Consider the following 25,308-nt stretch of genomic DNA (forward strand, 5'->3'; position numbering starts at 1 on the left):
TGAGATGGACTTTAGTGTCTGGAAGATGTTTTTTACATAAAGACTTGAAAGTATGGATGTCAGCATGTTTTAGCACGTCATGACTTAATCATCAAGAAATACTCAGCTTGTTTTTTTTTTTTCCTAGTCAGTGGTGCTTACCCATTCTTTTTGGTGTTTACACACTGAATCAGTTGGGGCAGCATGAGGGTGCCAGCTGTTGTGGGTGACTTTATCAGATGGAAGTAGTGAAGAGCAGCCTTTTCCTTTTGACCTTGCTATGGTTGCAGCTATCAAGTTTCTCCCTCAGCCTTCTGTAAGGGAATAATGGGAATAACATCTCTCTTTCTTTTCATGTTGTGCCCCAGTTTTACTTTCTGGCTGGTCAGATGAACTAAGTGTTAGTTGTCCCCTGCTTCTGCCTGTTAGGAAAGGACACCTTCTTGGCCCCTTGTATTCTATTTTATCCAGGTTTACCTTCTCAGAGCATAGTAATGTTAAGCTCTCCTGTGCCAGAGGACTCATGCTGTGCCCTATCTGTGTGCTCTTCCCACTCTTTGCTAGGCTGGTACCTGATAACCTATCAGTTGCTGAAAGGAGGCATTCCAATGTCCAAAAGTCTTTAAAGCTGATAATATTCCAACACCTGTGTTGTTCAGAAGACTGCTTTGAAATGCTTTCTGGGAAGTAGTCTGGGCCTCCTGGATGTGGGGTGTGATTAAGAAGGAAGAAATCTTGTAACAGTGTTTATAAGGGAGATTTCTTTCATGTTTCAGTTTCCATGAGCCTCTAAACTGTGTATGTGTTGGCAGATGAGACAAAGTACAAAATGCAATGAATCTGAAGACTTCTGTAAATTATGGGCTGTGATTTTTAAAAAGCCTTAGTGGATAACAGTGAAATATTTTTGCTTTAAGCTTTGTTGTCTCATTTATTAAAGAAAGGACTCAGAATTCCCACTGTTCTTCATTATCCATTAAAGTACAATCTCTTTGAACAGGGCAGCGAACTCTGCCCTGTTATGTTAAACACAGCTGAGCACTGCTCTGCAATCTCTTGTATTAGCTACTTGGTACAGTTCTGTTCTGTGCTATCTAGGATGCCTTTAGGCAGTTCCCAGTGCTGTTTAGAGACTAGTGTATGGCTGTGGGCATTTCAGGAGGCATTTTGGACAAGGACAGCTTGTTTTTGGAGGAACAAGTTGGTAGGAAGGGAGAACTGTGAACTCTGCCATGCTTTTTTGGTCATAGAGTTAGAACAGATCCTACCTGTTCTGCTCACTGGTTTGAAAGTGGCCAGTGAGTTCAACGTCACACGCACTGAACTGTAATTTATAATGTGGCCAGTACCTTTGTTGATAGAGCTTTTCTTTCTTTCTTAGATTCAAAAGAAGATTGATGAAGCCTTGAATGATGTCACTTCCAGTTTATCCTTCCTGAAAGATGAGAAGAATTATATCAAAGTGCTGCCAGAACAAGGCATGGACCAGCCTGAGGTTCTACAGAAGATGAAAGAGTACAGCTCAAAAGGTATGACTGTGAGACTGCTGCAGTGAGGGTGGGTCCCTTTCACAGGCCTAACATTAGGCTTACTCTGCCAAATGAGATCTAATGACTCCTGCTCGTAGCTTTGTCTTACATACAGCATCTTGCTGATGTTCTTCACTTACAAATTTATGTCTGTTTTCCTTCTGGAAGTGACAAAAGTCTGTATTTACATCTTTTAACAGTGTATTCAAGTATTTATGTTGAAGTTCCCTTTCTTCCCTAGGAGTTTAGAGCTAGCAGTGATGGGAGAGCTGAGAAGAAGAGAAGTACAGAGGGAATTATTTGAATGCAGTTTTGAATACGTTTCTGAGCCTTGATGTTTGTTTTTTTTCCAGAAATGTGTTTTCTGTGAAGCCCAATGGAATATTCATAACAAAAGGAACTTCCAAGCAGTGTTTTTAGGGAATTTCCAGGACTCTTTTAATCAAAGTCATAGTGCTTTGCACCTTCAAAATGCCACTTAAGGAAGGCAAGGCCACTCTGGCTTGAATCCATAAAAGCAGTGTCTGAAACTCAGTTTGAATTAGCTGACTGATGTAAATGTCTCCACCCTGGTTCCCCTGCCTATTACTTCTAATGAGCAAATGTGAGTGACTGACTGCTTATCCCCTCCGCCAGTCTGATAAATACTTGGAATTTTCTGCTGGAAAACTACTCTGAATACAGGAAATGTTTTGCTATAGAATATGCTCTAACAATTTCCTTTTTTCTACTTCTGTGTCGTTTGTGCAACTTTCTGTATCTGTCTTCTGTCTATGTTATTCCTCTTAGTGATTATTCCCTTCCTTCACCAGGCTTTTGTTCCTTTTTTCTTTTCCTTTTTCTGTGGCTTCTCACACATTTGCCACGCCGTTTGAAAGCTACTTGGAAGTGAAGGCTGGGCTGTGACTTGGCTCACTCGGTGTACTCTTGTGGAGCTGATGCCATTGAGGTTCATGCAGGAGAATACAAAGAGACAGGTGGAAAGGCTTTGCTTGGATATTTGGCAGGGGAAAGTGGCCTGGTTAAGTGTGTTGAAGCACTGTTACACAGGGTGCCCTGCTGATGCTATTCCATCCACCTGCTCTTGTTTGTTAATGTGTCAGAGGCACTTAACTGAGAAGTCCCACGCCATAGTTTTGAGCTATACAATCTTGGCCTTTCCATCTTAGTTTACAGCAGTGTGATGGGTGCTCTTTGGATGTGACTGGCTTGAGCAACGAGAGCTCAACTTTGTGGGCAGGAGCCTGGGGAGTCTGAGTAGGGATTAAAGTGGATTGCACGTTAATGTAACTGCTTGCTGCAGCTAGCTGTTTGTGCTAACACTTTATTTATTTGTTATTTGCTGTGTCTATGGGGCACAAGATGCCAGAGGCATAGCACTACAGGGAGCTACTTCTGTGGCACAAAAATCATGCTTGTTCCTTGTCAGTGAAACCCAAAAGCAGAATCCTCATCTGCAGAACTGCTGTGGAGGCTTTCTCTGTGCTCTTCCACATGCTTTCTGAGAATGGCTGTGCTTGCAACCAATGTGCTTCATTCTTCTCTTTCAGGAGATGTACGCTGGGAGGATGGGAAAGTCTCTGGGACCGTGTACAGCGGTGAAGAGAAACTTACCCGTCTGCTAGTGAAGGTAAAGTGCAAGCAGTCTAACTTGGCATCTTAGAGGTTTTTAACAACTTCAGGGTGACCAGAAACCCTCAATGCTGTTCCAGCATATTTCATGATGAGCGGGGAAGATCTGAGGCTTAGATAGCCCAACTCTGAAGACAGAGCCATGGGTATATGTAGGTAGAAAGGCATTTATTAGCAAAGCACTTGAGGCTTGCAAAGCTGGCCGTTGTGAAAACAATATGAAGATAACTAGGATCCAATCTGATAAGATGTTTTGAGTAAGAAAGTAAGAAGCTGAGTGCAAGTGAATTGGAATCTGGTACTGACATAAACTGACATAAAATGGCCATAGGTCAGCTTCAGCAAGCCCTGTGATAGATATAACTGTGTAGGCTGAAGCGAAAGGATCCTTGCCTCTCCTGCTACTGGGTTGCTGTGGGACTTTGGGCTGCAAAAGCTTGACTAAGCAAAGCAGAATTGGTCTTGATTTAAGCAAAAAAGGATGTTTGTAAAATGTGTTTGGCATTGCTGTGCAGTCCAAATTGTACAACAATGGGGCACTGGCATGTTTCAGTGGAGTCTTTGTTAGGTCTGTTTACCTAGTCTGAAACCTTCCCCTTTGAGAAGGTTGGAAAAAAAATAAGCAGCCCTAAGGTCTGTTTTTCAACGTATCTACTTCAAGAGTTGTTTTTGCTAAAGGAAAATCTAGCTTTCTTGCTCCTGGGAACAGCTTTTGTAACAGCTGTAATGAGCTCTGTTGGGTGGTTGCTATTGCTGTTTTCTTCTGGGGAAAAATAAAGCTCAGAGCTGCCTTGCTAGAGCAGCGTCACCTTGGATTGAGTGCTGTGTGGAAACATTCCCTCTGTCTGTGCTGATTATTCTCTGGCTTATTCTGCAGTGTTTCTTTCAACATCCCTGCAGTTGCTTTTTCATCGTGGCTGCAGGAGGTCGGAACTGGCCTGTTCCAGCCTCATCCTGCGAGCTCGCAGTTGCAGAACGAGCATGAAATACTGGTTTCCACAGCCACTTTTGCTGCGGTGTGGGTGGTCAGTTGTGCTTTTCTGGCTGCTTCGGAATTGCCCTTTAATAGTGAATTCAAAAACTAGTTCTGCAAAGCAATTTTTGGGAACTATATACTGGCCTGCTTTGCATAAAGCAGTCATAGAGTGTGCATGCACCAGGTCTAGGTGTAGTACAAAAGAACAACAGATCTTTTTGTTCTTATTTAAATAGCTAAACCATTAAACCTGCCTTTACAACACGCAATATTGCTGTTATAGAAGCATTCCAGAGACCAGAATGCCCTAGAAAAACAAATGATTTTTTTCTTTTCCTCCCAGCAATAGCTTCCCAGCTTGTGGTGAGCACTCGCAGCAGGAGTTAATACTGCAGATAGTCTGCTTATATACACAGTCTGTGTAGTGCATTTCTAAATCTGGACCTCTTGCTGATAATCCAAAACTTCATCTGCACAGCTAAATTTCTGTCTCTCTTTTGAAGGTGTATGAAGAGTTTGCCTGGAGTAATCCCCTCCATCCGGATATATTCCCTGGTTTGAGGAAGATGGAAGCAGAAGTGGTCAGAATTGCCTGTAGTCTCTTCCATGGGGGCCCCAGTTCTTGTGGTGCTGTAAGTAACCTGTGTCCAAGTGTCCCATGAGCTCTTGGGTATTTCTGACTCGAAGTGCTAGCCATCCATCTGAGGCAGAGATTCTGGTTTATGATTCTGGCGTGTGCCAGGGCAGCGTCTTTGAATAGCTCCTGTCAGGTCACGTCTCTGAACTGGAAACCTGTGAACATGCCAAAATGCTGAGACTAAGGACAAGGCTGACTGGCTGATCACCAGCAAATGGCTCCAGGTATTGGTGATCAAGCAGGCATGGCACTGTACTGTCACTTGTTCTTCCCAGATTTATGAGACCTTCCAGTATAGTGGAGTGGAAACCAGTTCTGAAGCCTCGATGGAGTTCATATCAAGAGTCCAACTGTGTGCTCTTAATGCTGATTTCTTTGAAAGCCGGTCAAAGAACAAAAGCTATGAACTTGCACATTGAACTATTGTAAAAATATGCCATAATTTCTTACGCTCCTTCCTCTTGGTTGCCTTTCTGATAGGAGTTCTAAATTCCTCAGGCCACATTCTTTCCCTGTTTGTGGTGTCTGAGACAGTGAGGTCTTATTTCCTAACGTGGTGTCGTGTTGCAGCTGACATGGAAACTGCTTGATAAGTTACAGAGAAGTAGTTCTGCTTGTGAGAAGCATGCAGATGTGATTTTTCAGAGGCTGGGTGTGATATGACTGCTGTCTGTGTATAAGGCAGGGAGGGAGAAGGCCTGCAGAGGCTAAAGATCGGTGGGGAAAGGCAGTGTTGACACAAGAGTTTATGGAATGAGCTGGCATTGAATGGGCTTAATTTGGCTGTTGGAAACTTTACTGTGTTGAAGAGTTCAGTATTAGATTAGCTGAATGGTAGAGGTGGTTAGGACTCCAGCCGGATTGAAGACAGAGCTGGATCGTGCAGTGACTATCAATTTAAGGTGTGATTGCCTTTGATAGCAGGAAGTTGTACCCTGTGACCTGGCTTGGGTTCTGAGTTCTTCAACCCCCTCCATGTGCTGAGTGAGAATGTATTCCTTGTGCCACCCTCAGGTTTAGAGAAGCAGTGCATTTCTTTGCATCTCAAAATAGCTTGACCTCTTCTCCTTGCTGATCTGCAGAACTGAGGCTGGCCATGGAAAGGGGAGAGGCTGATTCTAAAGATGCTGAAAGTCATCTTTATCAGAAGTGGAGATGTTAATTGATACAAATCAAATAGCTCTCTATTGCTTATTATACAGTTGGAAAACTTTGCTTGTGGTAGTCTGCTTCTTCAGTTCTCGTTATGTTAACTGTGCATTATAAAAGTGTCAACCTTGGCCCTGTGAGTAGATCTGTGGGGAAGTAGGATTGTATGGGAGGAGAAATTCAGAATGGTAAAAACTTGGTCCACAGTGATCACTCTGTAGCCTGTGTGAGACCTCTGCTATCATTCTCTTGGGAATTGCACTTTTCCCTTCAGAGGATTGTGCTGCAGGGCTGCAGCTTGGAGCCAAGCAGAAGCAAAATGAATGGGGAGGTGTGTAGCCTGCCATGAAACTATGTTCCAGCTGGTTGAACAGATAAATTCTTAGGGTTTGGGGGAGGGCTGAATGGATGATTGAGTGGAAATAAAAGATTAATTGTACCCCTATAATTATCTTGTCCAAAAGAGTCTCTCCAGTGGACTTTCTGCCCTCCTGCCTGTGTCTGGTGGAGCTAATGCTGTTGGAGAGATGTGGGGGGATGTAGGGGATCACATGCTCTTCAGGCAGTTGGGCTCAGGGACTTATTATTTTCTTCTTCCCTAAACAGATTTAGTATTTCAGAATGATTTCTGGAGGTTTGGGCAGCAACAAAGCCATTTTAAAAGAGTTTTTTTTCCAAACTGCTGCTGTTCTTTCTGTCTCTGCAAGGCTGTGGCTTCTGCAGTTCTGCTCCAGTACCCAGCTGGAAAAGAGAGATGGCTGAGCCAGGCAGTGCTGTGAGTTATCTTTATCTTTGAATTGATCTGTTCAGGAGATACTGTGCTGCTGGCTCTTTCCAGGGAGGTTTGTGGTTTGCTTGATTCAGTTTTGCAGTGCTGTAAAGTTTTTTTTCTTTTTAAAGGAAAAAAAAAAAAAAAAAAAAAGCTTTTTTCCTCTGAATTTCAGCACCACTCTGAGAAGTAGAGTCTGTTGCCAGGTCCCTGTCTGCTGCATTTACTGACCTGATGGAGGAACCTTGGGCAACCTATCCAGTTCTGTTGGTTTGCGAAGGCAGACAGAGCTGGTGCTTCTGAAGAGCTTGCTATTTAGGGGACAAAGAAGAAAAGTCTGAGCTTCTCAGTAAGGCAAATTAACTTCCTTTTTGTGCTCTAATTCCCATGACACATTGCACTTTTGGGGGTTAATACTCTGGAGCTCCATCTGAGAAAAGCTGACACTTTGGTGCTGCTCCCAGGTCTCTTTGCAGCCTGGGTATCTCCACGCAGTCCTGGTGTGGATGCCTTCCTGAGGGCATCTCTGGAGATCAGTCTACTTCCTCCTGGAAGATATTTGGTGTCTTATATAGATGTTAAAATGAAACGTTTCAAGTTTCTGAATGTTGTAGGTGAGCAGCTTGCATTATTTACAGGAGATGCCTTTATGCGAGGTGCGGGGGCTGTGAGTCTCTATAGTTTAAATGTGAACATAAAAATGCTAGCAGGTCCTATGTGGGGGTTGTGCTGGCCTGCAGTTTGCCATAAGCTGTACCAAGAGATGGCCCAGGTTTTCAAGTAGTGTTTAAAGGCAATCATTTTTAGCAGTGAGTAGATGCTTCCTATCTGTCACTAGCTACTACTTGGTTCTTTCTTTTAATCACATCACACAAGAGACAGGATTTGGTGATTTTTGGCTCCCAGAAAATTCTAATTGTGATTGAGGAAGACTAATGAAGCTCAGTACATACAGGAGGAATGGGAGGAGAATGTTTTCTTGTCTGATACGTTCCTGCTCGCAAGGTGCTTTGTTTTGCAGTGCTGGCTCTGAAGATCTCCCCTCTGATGTGGGGAAATCACTGGTTTTGTGCAAGCCTCTGTGTCTTTTTTTTGTTTTGTTTTGTTTTTAAGTAGTTTTTTTAAACTTACAGTAGGGGCAATTTTGAATGAAGTGCAGAGGAAAATTGTGTGTGGGGTGCATGTGTCTATCTGATGTCAGTCTCCCTGTGAATTCTTTGTGCTTTGCAGCTGAGCACAGGCGAGGAGCCAGAATCAGAAGATGCAGACTCAAGCCTCCTACAGAAGCTGGTTTGTCTCTTCCTTCCAAATTTGGGGGCTCCAGACTTGGTCAGAGAACTGCCTGCTCATTTGGCATAGGAATTGAGCAGTGGGATGTGAGTGCTGTGTCCTGGAGGGGCTTAGACTCTGCCTTGTCCTTCTGCAGAGCTGTCAGCTTTTATCTATGATGACAAGTAGGTCACCTTGTGAGAGATAATGGGTGGAATTTACAAGCAGTGGGCTTACAGGGACTTTACACAAGCTTGCCACTATGCTATGGCCTTATGGGTTGTGGTACACTTTGGCTCTAATGCTGCAGTAGAAATAAACGGTAGCTCTCTATTTTATTCATCACATAGCTCAGCTCAGGGGAACTTTTCTCAGATGTGTCTCCAGGGTCTGAATGAACGTGATGAACTGCAAGCAAAACTTTCTAGAGACTGCGAGCTAAGTCAAGGCTCTTCTGTATCAGGCATCTTAACAGTGGTATGGCAGAAAGCCTGCTCTGGGGACTGTACCTTCTTGCTGTTTTAATGCTGAGGCTCCATGGTGCCGGTGTTTGGACGGAGTGAGCAGTAGGAGGGGCATAACGAGTTTAAAGACCAGGGGAGTTATTTTTTCCCCTGTGCTTTCTCCTTCCCCTCCCCACTTGGAAAAAAACAAGGAAGAACAAAGAAAGTGTGTTTGTTTGCTTTTTCCCATGTGGTTCATCTGGCTTCCCCAGCTACTGTGGGATTGGAAAGCTGCTGAAAGCAATGCCAGCTCCCAGCCCTTCTCCCCACGGCATTGCATGTGCCTTTGGACTTTCATTCTGAGGAGGAGAAAACACATCTGCGTGTGCTGTGGGCTGAATCACTGCATGCTGGCTGCTGTGGGTGGTGGGGATATCGGGTCCTGTGATGGTGGGTCAGGCTTGAGCTGATGCCTGGGAGGAGGATCCGTCCTGGATCTGTGACAAAGTGGGACACCGACCTCCTTGTGCTTTGTGCCTCAACATTTGCATGCAGGTGGTGAGCCAGGTGTATTGTGTGTAAGGGCAAGGCGTTGGTGGAAAGACTGCAACAGGAATAAGGCTGTTGTTGCAGAGGTTGCTTCTTGGGGAGGATAGAGGTAGGGCTGCTTGCTCAACAAGGAGCACACATGGTCGTGCACGGTGTCTGTTGCTCAGCATTGTGAGTTCCAACATACCAAAATTGTACCCAGTACTGTTTTCACAATCCTTACAAAGTTGTAAGCAGTGTTGCAAGCTATATTGCAAATATACAGTTATTCTGACCCTCTTCCCCCACCCCACAGTAGGGAGTTCATGTTATGCCAGCTGTTGTGTTCTAAAGATGATAGCTGACAACTTTACAGATCTTTTCGTAACAAGGATTGAGAAGTGAATGACGTAGGCCATAAAATGCTTAGGACATTGTGTTTCTCCTGCCATCTATTTGCTGCACAACAAATGCAGTGATTTCTTTACCCAGTGTGAAGCTCCGTTAGGTTTATTCAACAACAGCTGTTGCTTTACAAACTGGAGAGGAAAAAAAAAAAAAGCAGTAATGTTAGTGGTGAGACAGTGACTTCCATGCTGCCTGTGGTGGCAGCTGCTGCTAGCTTCCATCCTGTTAAGATATGTGGCAGACTGCTTTTCGTGCCTGTGAACTTTGTTCCTTTTCTCTGTGCTCAACGTTGAGTCATTGTCACAGTCACGCTTCTTTCTTGGGTTTTGGTGTTTTGCAGCGATGTCAGCGGGGGAAAACCAGCAGAAAACCCAGACTGGCAGAAGTCACAAGGCATACAAATGTGATTGCGTGCTTTTTATGTTTATTTGGGGTGTGGTGTTAAAAGGAGAAGTATCAGAGTATTCAGCAGATTTGGGGATCTCAAAGCAGTCCTCCATACTTGCTGTCATATTGGCCTTTCTTTCACCCAACCCTGTACCCCTGTCTCAGGTGCCAGGCCTCCCCAAGGTATGTCTCCCTCAGCACAGCAGTGACAGAAGCATTGACACCTGCAGCCTGCTTGATAAACCAACCTCACATTTTACTAGAATCAACTTGCACTTTGAAAGTTTTGCACTTTTCTGTCCCTTGCACATCAGGACTCATAAATGTTGGCTGGAGAGAGACAGTTGTCCAATTAGAAGAACTTACTTTTAATTTATTTATTTGCAGAAAGCTCTTGAGTATGCAGTAGTAAACTTAGTCAAGCAGCTGGCATGTGCCTTCCTCTCTTCCATCTTGTGATGCAGAACTCCTTGTTCACTTGGGGACAGGATGAAGGATGTGAACTCAGCATGGCCATTGGGTTGTATGGATGCAGAAATTCCTTCTGAGGTCCTTGAGGGCTTACAAGCTCCAGCCTTGTAAGGACCAGACCTTGGCTGGCTTCTACAGAGAGGGCTCACCACTCCGCGCTGCTCCCAGATCTGGCTCAGGAGCAGTGCCAAGATCAAGCTGGCTCTGGGCCCCAGTGTGGCACTACTCCAAACCTAATAAACTCTGCTGTACTTTGATTGGCTTAACTTACTTGTTTCTGTATGCGTGGCACCATTAATCTGAAAGCCCGATAAATAATGCCCAGGTAATCAAGGGGGTAAGTATGTGCTTGTAGTTTCATAAGGAGTGGTCATCTCTGTCAGCTAGTGACTGTGCTGTGTGGTCCCCTCTCATTAGGCTTCTGTGCTTTTATTTCATTTAACTTGAAACAGAGAAGTCAACATCTAGTTAAATATGCACTTTCAACCTGGATGTCAGGAAGCAACCTTAAGCTGCTCAGTGCCCTTGAAAGCCTGAGTTGTCCTATGCATCTTCTGCCTCCAAGCACTGCTGGGCAGAGATGCTGTGGCAGCATCCCACTTTCAGTTTTCCTCTGCTGCAGCATCCACATCAGCAGCCATTTTCCTTATTTGTTTCTTTTCTTCACAACAGATGACATCTGGGGGAACTGAGAGTATCCTGATGGCTTGCAAGGCATACCGAGACCTGGCTTATGAGAGAGGCATCAAACATCCAGAAATGTGAGCAATCCTTTGTGGCTGGGATTTTTCTTTGTGGCCTTGCGACTCGCTGTCCTTCAGAGCTGAGGTGGCTGCTAGACCCCAGCATTCCTTCATTTCGTAGCCACCTCTTTCTCGTCCACCTCTTTTTGAAGGCCCTGAATACAGGAGGGAACCCTGGGTTGAAGGGAATTGCAGAAGCACAGGAGCCTTTGAGTAGCCTGGGGTGCCAGGTGTGAATGTTGGCTGTGGAGCTGTTGTAACTTCACTATGCAGAGTGTTTTTGCAAATACCTGCATGCAGCTGTAGCCAGAGCCTGCTCATAGCTGCTCTGAGCTCCTCTTGAGCTGAGATTGCAAGGCACTTTGAAGTATTTAAGGGTTTTGATTTATTCAGATCAAAGAGGGTTTAGCCTGAAAACTCTGGGATTGATTGGGGCTGAAATGAGGAACTGTGCTAATCGTTAGACTTCTAATAGAGGATTTGCTCTCTAATGTGCTTTTTTTTTTCTTTCTTTCTAGACAGTGCATCAAAAATGTTTCTCTGGTTAATTGCTTAAGAGGGGAACATATAAAGAGAGATAAAATGGCGTTCATCTTCTGCTGAATTCCTGTGGCTCTTTTCTTCCTTTTCTAACAATTTTGTATGCTATTAAAGGCCCCAATAAAGATGTGAAAACAAGGTTAACTGAAGCGGTTCAGACTCTGCCACTGGAGATGGCAGACATCAAATGTTACGTTATTTCAGTGTACTTCTGTTGCTCCTTGCTTTTTATTGTCATGTGCCCCTCCTGAGGAGGGCGAGGGTTTGGAGACAGTAAAATGTTGTTTGATACGGCAAGAAGTTAACCTTCATAGGAACTCCTGATTCACAGGAGACAATGCAGTTGGAACAGAATGACTTTATTAGGCTTTCTTTGGATTGTTTCATCCAGAATAGCGCCTGGTCTTTCCTGTGCCGGTTGAAACGTGCGCGGTCTGTTTGTGACCTGTCCCTAAGGGAAGAAACACTGAAATACCTGCAGGCTGAATTCTTTTCTTTTTACTCTCTTGTTTGTGCTAGGACTTACATGCTGCCTGGGTTAAAGCATGTGATATGTTACTTTTCTAGGTTGGTCCCGGTGAGCGCTCATGCTGCGTTTGACAAGGCAGCACACTACTTTGGAATGAAGTTGATTCACATCCCATTGACCAAGGCTATGGAAGTGGATGTTCAGGTATCACTCCAGTCAGTGTGGAACTCCTTTCTGTGGGGCAATTAGCATTATGTAGGTAATAGCAAAGAATCTGCTTACCCAGGACTTACCCAGCAAGTCAGTGGATAGAGAGACATGAACTGTGCTTCATGGGTACAAGGAAGAACAGTGGGAATAAAAGTGTCGTTGCATACAAGATTTTGGTTGAAATAAGTGGATGTAAGCCATCCTTTTGTTCTCTGTCATTCATTTAGAATGGAATAGTTTACATATTTTGGAAATAGTTACAGGTTTCAGATGAGGATGAACAAATCAGCCTGTGCTAGTATTTTCAAGTGGATAGGTCTTCTGAACTGCTGTCTTCTCATGCTTATAGCTCATCACTTTGCTTTCTGTGGGCTTTCTGTTAGATTTTAAGACCAGGCGCTGCATGTTTTATTTTTTTTTTATCTTTCTTGGCAGGGTGGCACTTGGTAAATGGAATGTGAGCATCTTCTCTCTTTAAATCTTCAGGCAATGAGGAGAGCTATTTCGAAGAACACAGCCATGTTGGTCTGTTCTGCTCCCCAGTTCCCACATGGAATTATGGACCCCATCGAAGAGGTGGCCGAGGTAGGATGCTCCTGGGGCTTCTAAGTGCTGTAGCAATAATACTTTTGCATTGTTCTACATAAGAAAAGTGAGCAGAGAGGTGTTCCAGGATCCCAACCTGTGAATCTAATGAGAGATGCAGATTGGTGGGAATGTGCTACTGCCATGAAATCAAATCAATTGTTAGTCAACAGCAGCATATGCAGGACATGATCTGGAAAGGGGGATGCAGGACTACCTTTTTTTTTTTTTTTTTTTTTTTTTTTTGCACTTACTCAGTATCTTCTGTGGGAGGTTAGGCTTTAAATACCAGATCTTACCTCTGGGCATTGTCATATAACAGTTTGCATGGTGCTGTGTTTGGACTTAAGCTGCTGCACACAGTGTGATGTGGCAAGGCAAAGTGACAAGCACATGCTTTGTCTCTGAACTCCCCAGCCTGTGCCGTGAACTCCTGCTTAACTGAAGGCAAGTATTGTGTCTGTGACTTAAAGCTTTGCTGCTCTCTCTGTGAAACCAGCCAGAAGGGTTTGTCCTTTGATATCCGAGAAGAAATAACAGCAAAATAGTCCACCTTGTAAAAAGGCTTTGATTTAGGGCCACTGGTTGTAGCAAGCTTGGTGCAGAAGTCAGAGGAATGTGTTGTGAGGAGAAATCAAAGGGTCAGGATCTCGGTTCAAACACGCCTCTTGGTTTTACTTTCCTTGTTCCAGTTATTTCTGTTGTATGTAACCAGCCAGGGCTTCTGACTTTCTTTTCATTTGGAGCATGTCCTCACGCTTTCTCCAGGATGCTGCTGTCAGACCAAATTGACTCATCTCTTTGTCAAATACAGCAAGCTGCCCAAACAGAAAGGTTTTATCTTGCTAGTGCTGTCTAAACATGCAGAATAGGCTGGAGAAGGCATCCTACAAGTAGCCAGTCCTTCCTGGTCTCCTGTCCTCAACGAGTTGAGGGTGGCGTGATGTTCTAAAAATGCTTTCAAGTGTGAAATACTGGGTACCCCAACTAACTCACATTCTTTCCTGATTGCGTTACTTACTCAAATCTCGTTTACATGCAGCTTGCAGTGAAGTACAAAATCCCCTTCCATGTCGATGCCTGCCTAGGTGGTTTTCTCATTGTTTTCATGGAGAAGGCCGGGTTCCCTCTGAAACGTCTGTTTGACTTCCGAGTGAAAGGTGTGACCAGCATTTCTGCTGATACCCACAAGGTAAAAATGGGAGAGAGAGTTCTTCCAATGCTTTCATTCTGGGGGAGCGATTTCTGATGCCATCCTTGGCACCAGGCATTTCTTTCCTGCAATGTAGAGGAGCGCTGAAGGTCAGGGGCAAGGGTTCAGGTGCTTTTGTGCAACATGCCTGTGGGCAAGTGGGTTGTGGTAGCAGTGTGTAGTAGGTGCTTGACCATGCTACTGAGTCCTGCTGCTTTTTAATGCCTTGTTACCCCTTTGCAGTATGGCTACGCTCCCAAGGGTTCCTCTGTGGTGCTGTACAGCGACAAGAAGTACAGGAGCTACCAGTACTTTGTGGCACCTGATTGGCAAGGGGGCATATACGCCTCCCCCTCCATAGCAGGCTCCAGGGCTGGAGGAATCATAGCTGCGTGCTGGGCAACTCTGATGCACATGGGGGAATCTGGCTACGTTGAGGCCACGAAAAGGATCATAAAAACAGCTCGCTTCCTTGAATCAGAGTACGTGTGTGCCTTAGCTTTTTGGGTTTTTTTCCTGGGGTTTTTTGTTGTTTTCCTAGAGAAGCTATTGCAAGTTACTCAGGGATCCACTGGATAGCGATAGGAGAAGATACTTGTTTATGCCCAGGTTGTCTGCGCAGTGCCAGACTGTTGAGGGACTTGGAGTGGTGGGGTGCTGGCATCTTTATTTAGCTGGTTTTGCTCCAAGAGTTTCTTCTGACTCTTTGCTTCAAGAGCGTCTTCTGCTTTCTCTTCTTTCCTTTGGTAGGCATGTGCTCTGCTCTGTTCCCCTCTCTTCTGTTGAGGCCCCAGATAGGTAGACTAAATGTCTGTCGCCTTCCTGCCGTTTCCTTGTAACCCTGCTTAGTCATTTCTTTTTAATGTTCCTTCAAGGTTGAGAAAAATTGACAGCATCTTCATTTTTGGGAAACCTGAGGTGTCTGTCCTCTCCGTTGGTTCAGACACATTTGACATTTATCGGTTATCTAATTTGTTAGCTGCAAAAGGATGGAACTTGAACATCTTGCAGTTCCCACCAAGGTGAGTTTGTGGTCATGCTGTTGTAGACAGAGGAGCAATGTGCATTGCCAGGGTATGCAAGGTAGTTGACTTTAGGCCACCTTAATTTGCTGAGTGGTGTTGTCTGTTATCTGATAAATTGTATGCAGACTTCTTCTCTACGGAGAAGCAATTATGTTTGTAATTGCTCATATATAGCGGCGATAGTAATATTAATAAGCCTGGCAGGGGGCATAACTGGGCTCCCTTTCTATTTATCTCTGCTTAGTGCAAGCAGAAAAATGTAAATTGCTGGGGCTTTATCTCATGTCTGCTAGTGAGTACACATAGATTTATTTGATTGGTTTTTTAAATACCTGCCCTCTGAAGAGGAAGGTAATTGAAAGAGCAGTGAAGGGCCAGTCATTTTCAGTGATGTTTCCAGCCTGATGCCAAAGAAATGTTTGTCAAAATTGTTTGTTTGTTTTTTTTGTTTTGTTTTTTTTGTTTGTTTGTTTTTTAATAGGTGGAGTTTGCCTTTCTGTGGGTGAGAGGGACAAATGTTCTAAGATAGAGCTGCACGGAAAATTTTAGATTTGCAATTGTAGATTTGAAGAGGAGTCTAGGGAGCCTGAAGTAATAGCTTGGAGGTTTGAGTAACTCTGCTCCTCCTGGTGGGGGCTGACTTCCACGCCGGGGGTAGCTGACGTAGTAAGGTAGTGCAGACCTTTAATCGTCTATGCTGACGTCAGGAAGGAAAGGGGAGCTGCCACCTTGCAAAAGAAGAGTTGAACTTCCTGCAGCTTGGTTCTAGCAAGTATTTTGCAGGGGTTATCTATAACTGGAAAGAAATGAATAATCTTTTCCCTTAATACCAGTGAAATGTTAATTTAAGGAGGTAGGCAGTTGTTACTGGCTAGGGAAGGAGCTGTCAGTGGCTGTGTAAATGTGCAGCTGCCGTACACAAAGTGACTGATCTCTCCTCTCTGCCCTGCCTGCCCAGCATTCATCTTTGCATCACGCAGTTGCACACGAAGCCTGGTGTGGCTGAGCAGTTCCTGAAAGATGTCAAAGACAGCATTGAGGACATAATGAAGAATCTCAACGCCAAGACCACGGGCATGGTAAGGATCCAGAGTGATGTGTGTGTGCAGTGTGAGCTTGTTTCTTGAATGACGTTAATGATCCCATGTAATGACCTCTTCTCTGCTTAGGGAGCCATCTATGGAATGGCCCAGTCCATCCCAGACAGGAGCTTGGTAGCAGAGATTTCCCTGGCATACTTGGATGGCCTGTACAGCACGGATGTTCCTGGCAGTGAAAAGCACATGAACGGCTCTCCCGGCCACAACTGACTGTAGCACAACAACTGGTGCCTTGCCAGCTAGCACTGGGGTGGTTCTAAATGTTTCCTAAGGAAGGAGATTGCAGTAAGCCTTTGTTCTTAAAGTTGCAGGTCTGATGGCAGCTTGATATCAAACTTTGTTCCTCATCTTTGTCTGCTCTGAAATCTGCATTATTTTCATACCCAGCTTTAGTCCTAAGGCTTTTCTTCTCCTCCCCCTGTATATTTTCATCATGATTACTGATGATGAACTGAATGTCCATTCCACATCTCCAGATTCCTCAGGTATTCTGTATGTCTCTTTGTTCCTTGCTGTTTCTTCTCCTCAGACCGTGTGTTCAGCTGGTGTCCAGCCAAGCCAAGCATTAGATTTGAATTCTCACGTTATGTTCCAAAGCTTCGCTCTTCCCAGGAGTTGAAGGTAGAAAATAAATAGAAAATTCTGTTTTCTTTTGAGTATTCCTCCCAGCTACTGCATTTAACAAACTGTACTGGAAGCCTTATATATCTATGTAACGCAAAGGAAGGATGGTCACATTACTCTTTAAAATCCCCTCTGGAGACCTGACTGCAGTCATTATCCATTGAGGAATGGGGAGGGGAGGACAACACACAATCCTTTTCTGGAATCTCTTCATCTGATTAACAGCAAAAATAGAAACCCAGTGGGTGGTATACAGAGAGGAACTGAATGGTACTGAAAACCTTAGGTACGTAGTATCTGTTTTACTTCCCTGCCTCTTCTAGAAGACATGCGTTTACCGCCTAGAGTGCTGTTGCACCTTGCACAGTTCTGGAGGGATGTGCAAAACAGTGATTTCGCTGTTGAAACTTGAAGGTTTTGCACTATCCCACGATGCTGTAGTTGAGTTGGTCAAGCCCTGGCATTGATGATAGCTGGGGACTTAATGTGCAAATGTATGGCACCAAAGCTGACCTTTTTTTAAACCATAATCCTTTAGTATAACAAGGTGACTTTTGTAATAGGAATTAGTAATTTCTCTGCTCTTTGCACTGATTCTTTTAAGGCACATTCTCAAAAGGGCATTCACCATTGTGCCTTGATGCTTCTCTGGCTTTTTATGGGATGCCAGGGAGGGTTGGAGGGGTCAGCTGTTGACTGCAAGGTTAGCTGCAGCCATTTCCTTATGGTACTATATTGAAAACAAAACCTCAAAGGCAGACTGGCCTCAGGTAAACTATGCTTGCCCATAAGACAAAATAGTAGTGCTATTGAGCCAAGTCCCTTCACAGTATTACAAGGATGCTGGCATAGTTCTGAAAGGTAGAAGATAGGATGCAGTAAGTTGGAGGTAACAGAGCTTTGGGCATATGTCTCACCCTTCCTGTTTTTTCTCCACTGTTTTTACTGGAACAGAGCAGTGTGAGGTAGTTGTTGCCTTAAGGATGAGCTAGATTCTCTCGAGTTGTTAAACAGGGCTGGAGGGCTTTCCCATGTGTCTGCTCTCAGCTTTCTGCAAGTTACATAGAGTTTCCCAGGCATGGTTCATCATTTGGGAGAACACTGTGCCATGGCTACAGCATCTGAAAGCATCTCTGCCACAGGGGGCTGCTTGGCCCTAACCTGACTCTCACAGGTTTGACAAGCCCAAGCACGCACTTGCACAATAATTAAGCAGAATGAGAAGGCTTCTTAACAGCCACCGCACACTCGAGTGTAGCCTTTTGCCCAGTGGGGAAGAATAACTTGCTTTTTAACAGGTTTATTCTCAGTGCTAGGAGATGAAGTATTTTGGCCATCGCCTGTCATTGATGACTGTGCATGACTCTGAGCTGTTCTGGAAACATCACATTTGAATTGTCTGTTGGTGGTGTTACCAGCTCTGGCTTTTATGTTGGACCTCCTTATTCTGTTAACATCTTACTAATGTGATCATTACTGCATCTCTGAGTTTGCTGTACTGTGGAGAGAGTCTGAAGTGTCTGGCTACTGTGATGGTTCTCTTTGAACCAACATTTGGAAAACATAAAAAGGGAGCTAGTCTTTTTGTTCCTGCGTTCAAAGATAATGGGGAAGGAACAGAGTGGGGTGAAGGGGAGGAACTCCTTCCTCTTCCCTGCTTGCCTTCCCCCCAAAGAAGGTTGATGGATCTGATGGATCAGTGCTCCCTTTCATATTTTCCTGTGTATTTCAAGATGTTATTTGTAAATCACTGTACTCTATTCTGGATTCACCTACTAGTAATATTTGTGGGTTTGATTGTTTAATATGTGTTTGTTCTATATTGTAAATGTAATTTTGTGGTCAAGAACAGGCCACTATAATTTACTGCTGTGTAGTCTTTATTCATCCTTGTTATCTAACATGTAATCTGCATCTCCTTTGTCATGCCAAATGGTTTTAGTGAAAATTGAGAGTAACAGGTTCAATAATTGTGTAAAAGGAAGAAAAAAAATGTGAAAAAGAACAATTGTATGGACTGGATTCTGATCTGGAAGTGGATATGGCTTTAGACCTGGAGGGATCTTCCCAACTGTTAATTCCTGTGAGATTTCCAACTGGCCAGGTTTTCCAAGTGAGACACTAGATTTACTTGCACAAGGCACTCCTGAAGGAGTTGGGTGCTCATAAGGTACTAGACTGAATAATATCCGGTGTGATGGACCAAGAAGAGATGTCTGTCTTGATGCCATGGATTTCCTCTGCACTTTTCTGATGACTTAGAAGAGTGGAAGGGTTGCATACAACACAATAATATATTGCCCAATAAACTCGCACTGAATGTTTTTAATGAATGAATGGGATCAGTTCCTCTGATGGCAGTATTCTGTATTGCTCTAGTTTGCCAGTGTAAAACTGTAAGCTGAAATAGCTGACAAGATGGTGAAGATGGGCCTAGTTTGTATTAAAGTGGTGCATTGAGCTACCTAGGCTTGTTGAACTTTTATTTTTTCTGCTTTGGTGCTGGTTTGAATGGATGGGGACCTATTGCTCTTGATCTTTGCTTATATTCAACCTAGTCTTTGGCAGGAGAAATGGTTTATGAATTATGTTAAATCTGAGCTGCTCTCTTATTCTGTCAAGATGAAAGTGGTGTCTGTGACTTCAGCTTGCATATGATGTTGAAGGGTACCAAAAATTGTGTTTTAAGAGCTACGGATTTTCTCTTACTACTTATGGAAATATTTCTCCCAGGCTGTTTTGCTGAAAACTACTGTAGGTTTCATAGCAAATCCTTCTCGTTGTTCCAAAAAAGCAGCAGTTTGACTGCAGCCTGCATGAATGCCAAGACAACTGAGTTACTGAAGTGAGGATCTCGCAGTACCAAATCCATCTAAAACATCTTATGGGAGGTATGCCACAGTAAGCAGCCTCTGGCCTGATGCCTGGCTGCTTCTGTCCCTTTTGGTTGTGCTTCCCCTGCGTTTGTGCCTTGGGTATGATAGTTGCACTTTAGTTTTTAGCACAAGCAGTTTTTCCAAATCTGCACTGGCTTCTAATCAGGCTCTGAAAATCTCATTCTCTTTCAGACCCTGTTTGCTATGAGGTGTGGACCTGGGAAGGCATGTGCCTCTTCTCCGTGCTGCTTTATCAAGAAGCACCATGGAAGAAGCACCTTCCTGAGGCAATCAGGACATCACCTGGCTTGGGAAAACTTGTTGGGACAATTCTGACAATGAGGCTGCTTTCCAAACTGACATGAGCTTAACCAAGAACTTTATTGTAAACGTTTTCAGCTGGTATCCTACTAAAAGCCACTTACAATAGCAGTGAGATCACATGCCTTCTTATAATACTGCTAGAGAGAGGTTACATTAATAACCAAATTGCACATCACAGTTGTCAGTGTGTAATAGAGATCCAAAGGGTTAACATACCATGTTTTGAATAGTAAAGCATATTTTAGTATGTAAGAAGCAACAGTAGTGACTAGATGGGGTCATATTCTGGAAAGATTTACTCCTGCAATTGTGTAATGTTACTCCTGGTAGAAGGGCATGGTTCCTGAAAGTCTCCAAGAGTCAGCAATTTGTAGGTGGGTAGTGCACAGATAAAGAAGGGTTTAAGCGTGGAAGTGGCAAGATGAGAGAGAAGTATATGCACAGGAGTAAAGGCTTGCTGGATGCCCCCATCTGTCTGAAATGCCAAGCTGGGGCAGGGAGCCTGGTGCAGTCTTAGGCAGTCTGGGTCTGGGCACTGGTTGGGAAACAGGAGAAAATGTGAGGTGCAGTCATGGAGGCGAAGTGCGGGTCGTGGCTGCGGCAGGGCTGATTTTTGGCTTCACGCGTCTCCCTCTCTGGTCAGGAGAGAGAAGCTGCAACCTGCTCGATGAAGCTGGCCAAGTTGATGTCTCTCTCGGATAAACCTGTGCACTCGTGGGTGCTCAAGGTGATGTGAACCTAAACCAGACAGAAAGACAGAGTGCTGCTGGCAGACAGAACAGGAGCACGTTCCCCCACTGCTCAACTGATTGTGTCTGGTCAGGCAGGTAGCACTATTAGTTTCTCCAAACTGGTTAGCAAAATTTACTGGGATGGGAGAGGAGTTGAGGCATTCTGTCTCTTTTCTTTTTGCCTGGCCACAAGCAGTGACTGCTGCCATTGCATTGGTCATAGCAGCTAGCTGTGCCTGCCTTTCAACTCACTTTCTCCAGAAGCTTTTCCCCTTGCTGCTACTTCTGGTACTAACTTACAAAAAAAAACAACTCTGGTGCTAGTGCACCCATAGCTACTGCCCAGATAGGCAGAAAAAAGGGGGTAGGTGAAGGCTTGTGGGTCATAGCTATAGGCTGTCTGTGGTATGCCATGGGAGCAGCCTCCAAGTGAAGAAGTTCTGCTGATCTGACCAGGACTTGCTGCTCAGAGTGCTGTTTTATGCCTGACAAATGGGTTTGGCTCCCTGAAGAGCTCTGAGCATCCCTGCCATCCACGCTTCTTACCTTATTATACACATTGAACCATTCAGGGTGGTGATCCAGTTTTTCTGCTTGTAGAGCCACTCTGGTCATGAAGCCAAAGGCCTGCTCAGTGGAGTAAAAAGAAAAGTTAGTTCTGAACCGCTTATCTCATGCTATATTGCTTTTCACCCCTTCACTATCAATTTTACATCCTGTGTTTGCAGGGATCTAGGTAAAAGCAAGACGTGGGATGTTCGGTCTTGTTGGGCTTTTCTATGGGTCTTCTCCTTGGGGAACTTTTCCCAGACAAACTGCACTGGATTGAAGACTTTGGTGTCTTGGGTAGATTATCTTGCTCAGCCATTGTGTTTTAGGAAAAAGAGGGGTTTCTGTGGCTGAGCCATGCAGGTGGGACTCCCTGCTCTGTAAAATAGGTTTTCCAAGCTGTCAAACTTGGTATCACCGATGCTCATACCCGGTTGAAGTCCTTGAAGTGGAACTCTTTGAAGATGGCGTCTCTTCCTTCCACCTCGTTCCACCCCACGGCTCTCAGGTTTGGCAGCAGCTGCTCCCTCTCCTCTGCATTCAACCTGTGGGCTTTACCTGCCTGACACCGAGGAAGGGAAGAGAAGCAGATCAGCGTGGCAGTGGGAGGACAAAGCAGATACACAAAGAAATGAGGCAACCCATGGGTTGTGGAGTTGCAGGTCAAGGTGGTTGGGAGCCATGGAATGCATCTGCAGCCCTTGAACTGTGGGCTGCTGAGGATGGGGAGATCTCAGTGCTGCCCTCTGCTCCCCACCTTGGGTACCTTATGGCACACACCTAGGTCAAGTGAAGTCCAGTCTGTCTTTTGATCTGCACCACCTAACAAATAGAGCCTCCTGGGACACTTTACTGCTGTATGTATGTATTCATTATAGCCTGCAGTACTAAGAAATGATATCTGCGTGTGGTTAAGCTCCAAAATGCACATTTAATCTTCTGTCGGGGGGGGAAAAAACAACCTGTAATGACTTCCAGAACTGAGACCTGCTTGCTTTTCAAGTTTGTGAGGTACCCTCTGGAAGCAGGAGGATTATTCGCAGGGCAATTGTGCTGGAAACCTCCTCTAGAGGAGAAGAAAAGCGGTGTGAATCATAGGTGAGTCACATTTCATTGGAGTTCAGCTCCTTTTCAGCCTCCCTTATGTTATGATGGATTTTAAGAGGCTGTTTGTCTGCAAGTAACAAAGGGCAGAGGGAGGGATTGTGATTTAGTGTTGTCTTCCGCTCTCTGGCACAGCTGCTGTTATTTGGTCTTAAAGGGGGGGAAAGCTCCAGCTCTTGGCTTCAGCTTGTGCATATGGCAAAGATGAAACTGAACCAGGGAGTTCTTCAGGCTGTCTGCTAGCTCAGCTGGGAGGGCAGTGGTGAGTGGGGATGGGTGCTGCTCTATGGAAGATGCTGTTCTGGCAGTTGAATTCTTTCCTAATGGATGAGTATTGTTGATTCTCACTAGCAAAGACCAACATGTTTTTGTAATTAGTTTTCCTTTGTGCTTAAGGACAAAGTGTGGCAAGTTAGATGTTAGTCTCAACCAACACAGCCTGCTCGCTCTTTGGGTAGTTCTTTCTCTGAGGAGCAGCTTCTGAGTGTCTATGCCCAAGCAAAGAGTTCCACGGACTGCTGACCAGAGAAGGCAAATCATCCCGTCAACAAAGCATGGAAGGACAGCCGAAGAGCTGATGCTGCTTTTGCAGGCTCTTCCTTGGTGTTGTACTTAAGGAAGTCCGAGCCACCTGTGTGAGATGGATGCCACGCCTGCAACACTGTGATCTCCTCCTGCATTCGGGGACAGCTTTCCTCGCTGCAAGCCCCCGATGCTGCCCTTTGCTTTGTGCCACGTTATGGCTTTCACCCCCTCCACAGCTCCACCTTTCGAGGCGGCGAGCAAACACTGCTCAGTGCAATAAACCCTCGGCCCTGGCGGTGACGTGATAAGGCGGGTGGCTTAGCAACTGGGCAACGTGGGGCCGGGCACTGCTGCCGTCCCCATTCAGCAAGCTGCTTTGGTAGGCCACGTCCGTGCCTTCATGTGTTCGCTCTTTTAAAGCACATCGTTTGCACTGCGGGGAATGCGATTATTTCGTTTTCTTTCGCTGGCTCTCCACCATGGAGGCATTGCTGGGTTTTTGTTTATTTTTTTGCCCGCAGGACAGTGTTGTGCAAAGCAGACGAAGGACCTAAGCATGGGAAATGGGGAGAGCTCGCCTCTCAGGGCTCTCCGGCCACAAACCGACCCTCCTCGCCTTAACGGCATCGTCCCCGTGAGGGTGTTGTGCCATTCGCCTTAGGCAGAGGGGACCGCCCTGGCACGAGCAGACTGTGACGAGGCCCCTCGTGGGCTGTGCAGCCGGAGCAGCACGAGCGGGGGCCACGCGTGCAGGGCAGGATTTCGGCAGAGCCACGCTCGCCGTGCCGCAGCCTTTCCCTCCCCCAGCACTCCGGTAAGCCGGCGGCGGCCAGCAGAGCTGCCCGCGTTACTCATTAACCGCACCGCCCGGCTCCGCTCCTTCCTCCCTCTCCTCCCGCCTCTCTCCTCGAGCGCCGCAGCCGCCCCCTTAGCCCTCCTTCCCCGTCCTCGCCCTCGGAGCGGCGGCCGCCCTGCCCGCTGCCCACTTACCATGGCCCGCGGCTGTCCGTGGCCTCCGCGGCGATGCGGGCCGGGCGCTGTGCGGGCGGCGGGGCGGGCGGCGTGGCGGGGCCGCGGGAGGCGTGGCGAGGGGTCGGGTCCACCCACGGCGGCTGCTGCCCTCGGCCCCTCGCGTCTCCCTGGCCGGGGTTGGCGCTGGGGGCCCCTCGAGCTCCTGAGGGCCTCGGGGCCGTCGCTCTGCGGCGAGGATGCTGAGGCGCTGTGCAGGTTGCGTAGGGATGTGGTTGATGCCGGAGACTTCCAGAGTGAGGCTGGATCAGGCCGTGGGCGACCTGATTGAGCCGCGGTGTCCCTGTGCGTTGCAGGGGAGTTGGACTAGATGGCCAACAGAAGTCCCTTCCAACTCTAAGGACTCTACGTGCTCATGCACATCTTGCTTTCTGCTTTTAGAGTCCCTGAGTGCCACGCAGACAATTTGTTTCTCCAGCAGAAATGTTAGATGAAAGCACATCCTTCCTTTGTTGTCCGTCATAAACTTACTCGCTGTGTAATAAAAAGGAAAAATGAGCATCTATTCTGTGCTGTGCCTATGTGTGGGGAGAGGAGGCTTGGAAGGCAGCTCTGGGTAGATCAGTACAAGCTGGAGGTTTAGATGTGCAGTACAGGAGGAGGAGTGCTGTACAGCTTCCAGCAGTGAAATCAGGAGCTGGGATTGTCTGCAAGGTTGGAAAAGGCCAGCAGAATGTTCTCTTGGCATTGGTTTGGATTGCAGGACTGGCACATCGTGACCCTGTGAACAGTGGCATAGGCAGGTTAAGGAAGCAATGATGTAGCAAAGTGGAAAATCATGGATACACTAATTACGGTGTATCTACTGATTACCCAGCTCCTTTGTAATGCTACTTTCTCTCCTAGGGTATAGATCTGCCTTTAACTGCCAGCCTTGCACATCTTTCTGCCGGAGTGATCTCACATGCTGCTGATGAGAAGTGTCAACAGGGCAGTCGTGATTTTTCCTCTGTGTATGTGTGAAATTGGGGGTGGGCGATCCTTTGGCTGGCTGCATGAATTCTCCTCTGCACTGCTTTCCTTTCTCTCATTCAGATGGGACTCTAAATTTGCTGAATGATTAATCGAGCGCTGTTGGGCAAGGTGTTTGCTCAGAGTATTTTGCAGCCCTGTGGTGGGACTGTGCCTGTTATAGGGCAGAGATTTCTGCTCTTTTCCCCTCTCTTCTTGCCTAGTTTAGAGCTGTGCTTATTTTGAGGCTAGGTCAGTGTCAACTTAACTTGTGTGCATTGCTGTAACATACCCAGGGAGTTTCTGCACTCATGGAGGGAGATCTTACATCACTAATCTACATTTATAATTTTGTCTGTACTTTTTCAGCAAAATCCAGCTGGTTGTGGAAACTCCTTCAGCTGGCATCCTTGTCAAGATTTGCTTTTTGACTTTCCCAATGTTCACGTTGTCCAGTCCCCACACCTGCTGATGGACCTTTTTGGAGGAAGAGGGACACCAGCTCCCTCCTACCAGATGCAACATTGAATCTGTTTGCCGTCAAGTATAAGATG

General features: G+C 45.7%; 2 protein-coding genes across 3 annotated transcripts in view; one reads left to right on the forward strand and one right to left on the reverse strand.

Annotated features, from left to right (window-relative positions):
• The window catches only part of SGPL1 (sphingosine-1-phosphate lyase 1), a 28,774-nt gene extending 8,546 nt beyond the window's left edge, over positions 1 to 20,228 (forward strand). The window contains exons 4-15 of one of the 2 annotated variants that reach the window (XR_008205109.1): positions 1,361 to 1,508; positions 3,059 to 3,138; positions 4,620 to 4,748; positions 10,850 to 10,938; positions 12,028 to 12,133; positions 12,626 to 12,724; positions 13,767 to 13,916; positions 14,160 to 14,398; positions 14,792 to 14,938; positions 15,900 to 16,020; positions 16,111 to 19,556; positions 19,734 to 20,228. Coding sequence is in view for 1 of the 2 variants with exons in the window: in XM_052677080.1 (XP_052533040.1) it covers positions 1,361 to 1,508; positions 3,059 to 3,138; positions 4,620 to 4,748; positions 10,850 to 10,938; positions 12,028 to 12,133; positions 12,626 to 12,724; positions 13,767 to 13,916; positions 14,160 to 14,398; positions 14,792 to 14,938; positions 15,900 to 16,020; positions 16,111 to 16,251 (1,449 nt within the window). In the remaining variant the exon portion in view is untranslated. Of the gene's footprint in view, positions 1 to 1,360; positions 1,509 to 3,058; positions 3,139 to 4,619; positions 4,749 to 10,849; positions 10,939 to 12,027; positions 12,134 to 12,625; positions 12,725 to 13,766; positions 13,917 to 14,159; positions 14,399 to 14,791; positions 14,939 to 15,899; positions 16,021 to 16,110 lie in introns of both variants that reach the window. The other variant, XM_052677080.1, reaches the window with a different exon arrangement.
• On the reverse strand, positions 19,904 to 24,245 carry PCBD1 (pterin-4 alpha-carbinolamine dehydratase 1). The gene is made up of 5 exons (XM_052677453.1): positions 24,153 to 24,245; positions 23,765 to 24,109; positions 21,576 to 21,707; positions 21,143 to 21,223; positions 19,904 to 20,603 (listed from the first exon to the last, which is right to left on the reverse strand). The coding sequence occupies exons 1-5, from the start codon at positions 24,243 to 24,245 to the stop codon at positions 20,505 to 20,507; spliced, it is 750 nt and encodes a 249-aa protein (XP_052533413.1). The 3' UTR covers positions 19,904 to 20,504.
• Between the last annotated feature and the right edge of the window lie 1,063 nt (positions 24,246 to 25,308).

This window comes from Tympanuchus pallidicinctus, unplaced genomic scaffold, assembly GCF_026119805.1.
Source record: "Tympanuchus pallidicinctus isolate F22 unplaced genomic scaffold, pur_lepc_1.0 scaffold16, whole genome shotgun sequence".
Classification (NCBI taxonomy): Eukaryota; Metazoa; Chordata; class Aves; order Galliformes; family Phasianidae; genus Tympanuchus; species Tympanuchus pallidicinctus.

What these genes read in the sequence shown, in the direction of transcription:
- PCBD1 (XM_052677453.1), bottom strand. Translation starts at nt 24,245, where the DNA reads ATGTGCTTTCATCTAACATTTCTGCTGGAGAAACAAATTGTCTGCGTG. An exon ending in ACGGACAGCCGCGGGCCATG is followed by an intron (nt 21,708 to 23,764) that starts GTAAGTGGGCAG and finishes CCTCGGTGTCAG; the next exon opens with GCAGGTAAAGCCCACAGGTT. An exon ending in ACTTCAAGGACTTCAACCGG is followed by an intron (nt 21,224 to 21,575) that starts GTATGAGCATCG and finishes TCCACTGAGCAG; the next exon opens with GCCTTTGGCTTCATGACCAG.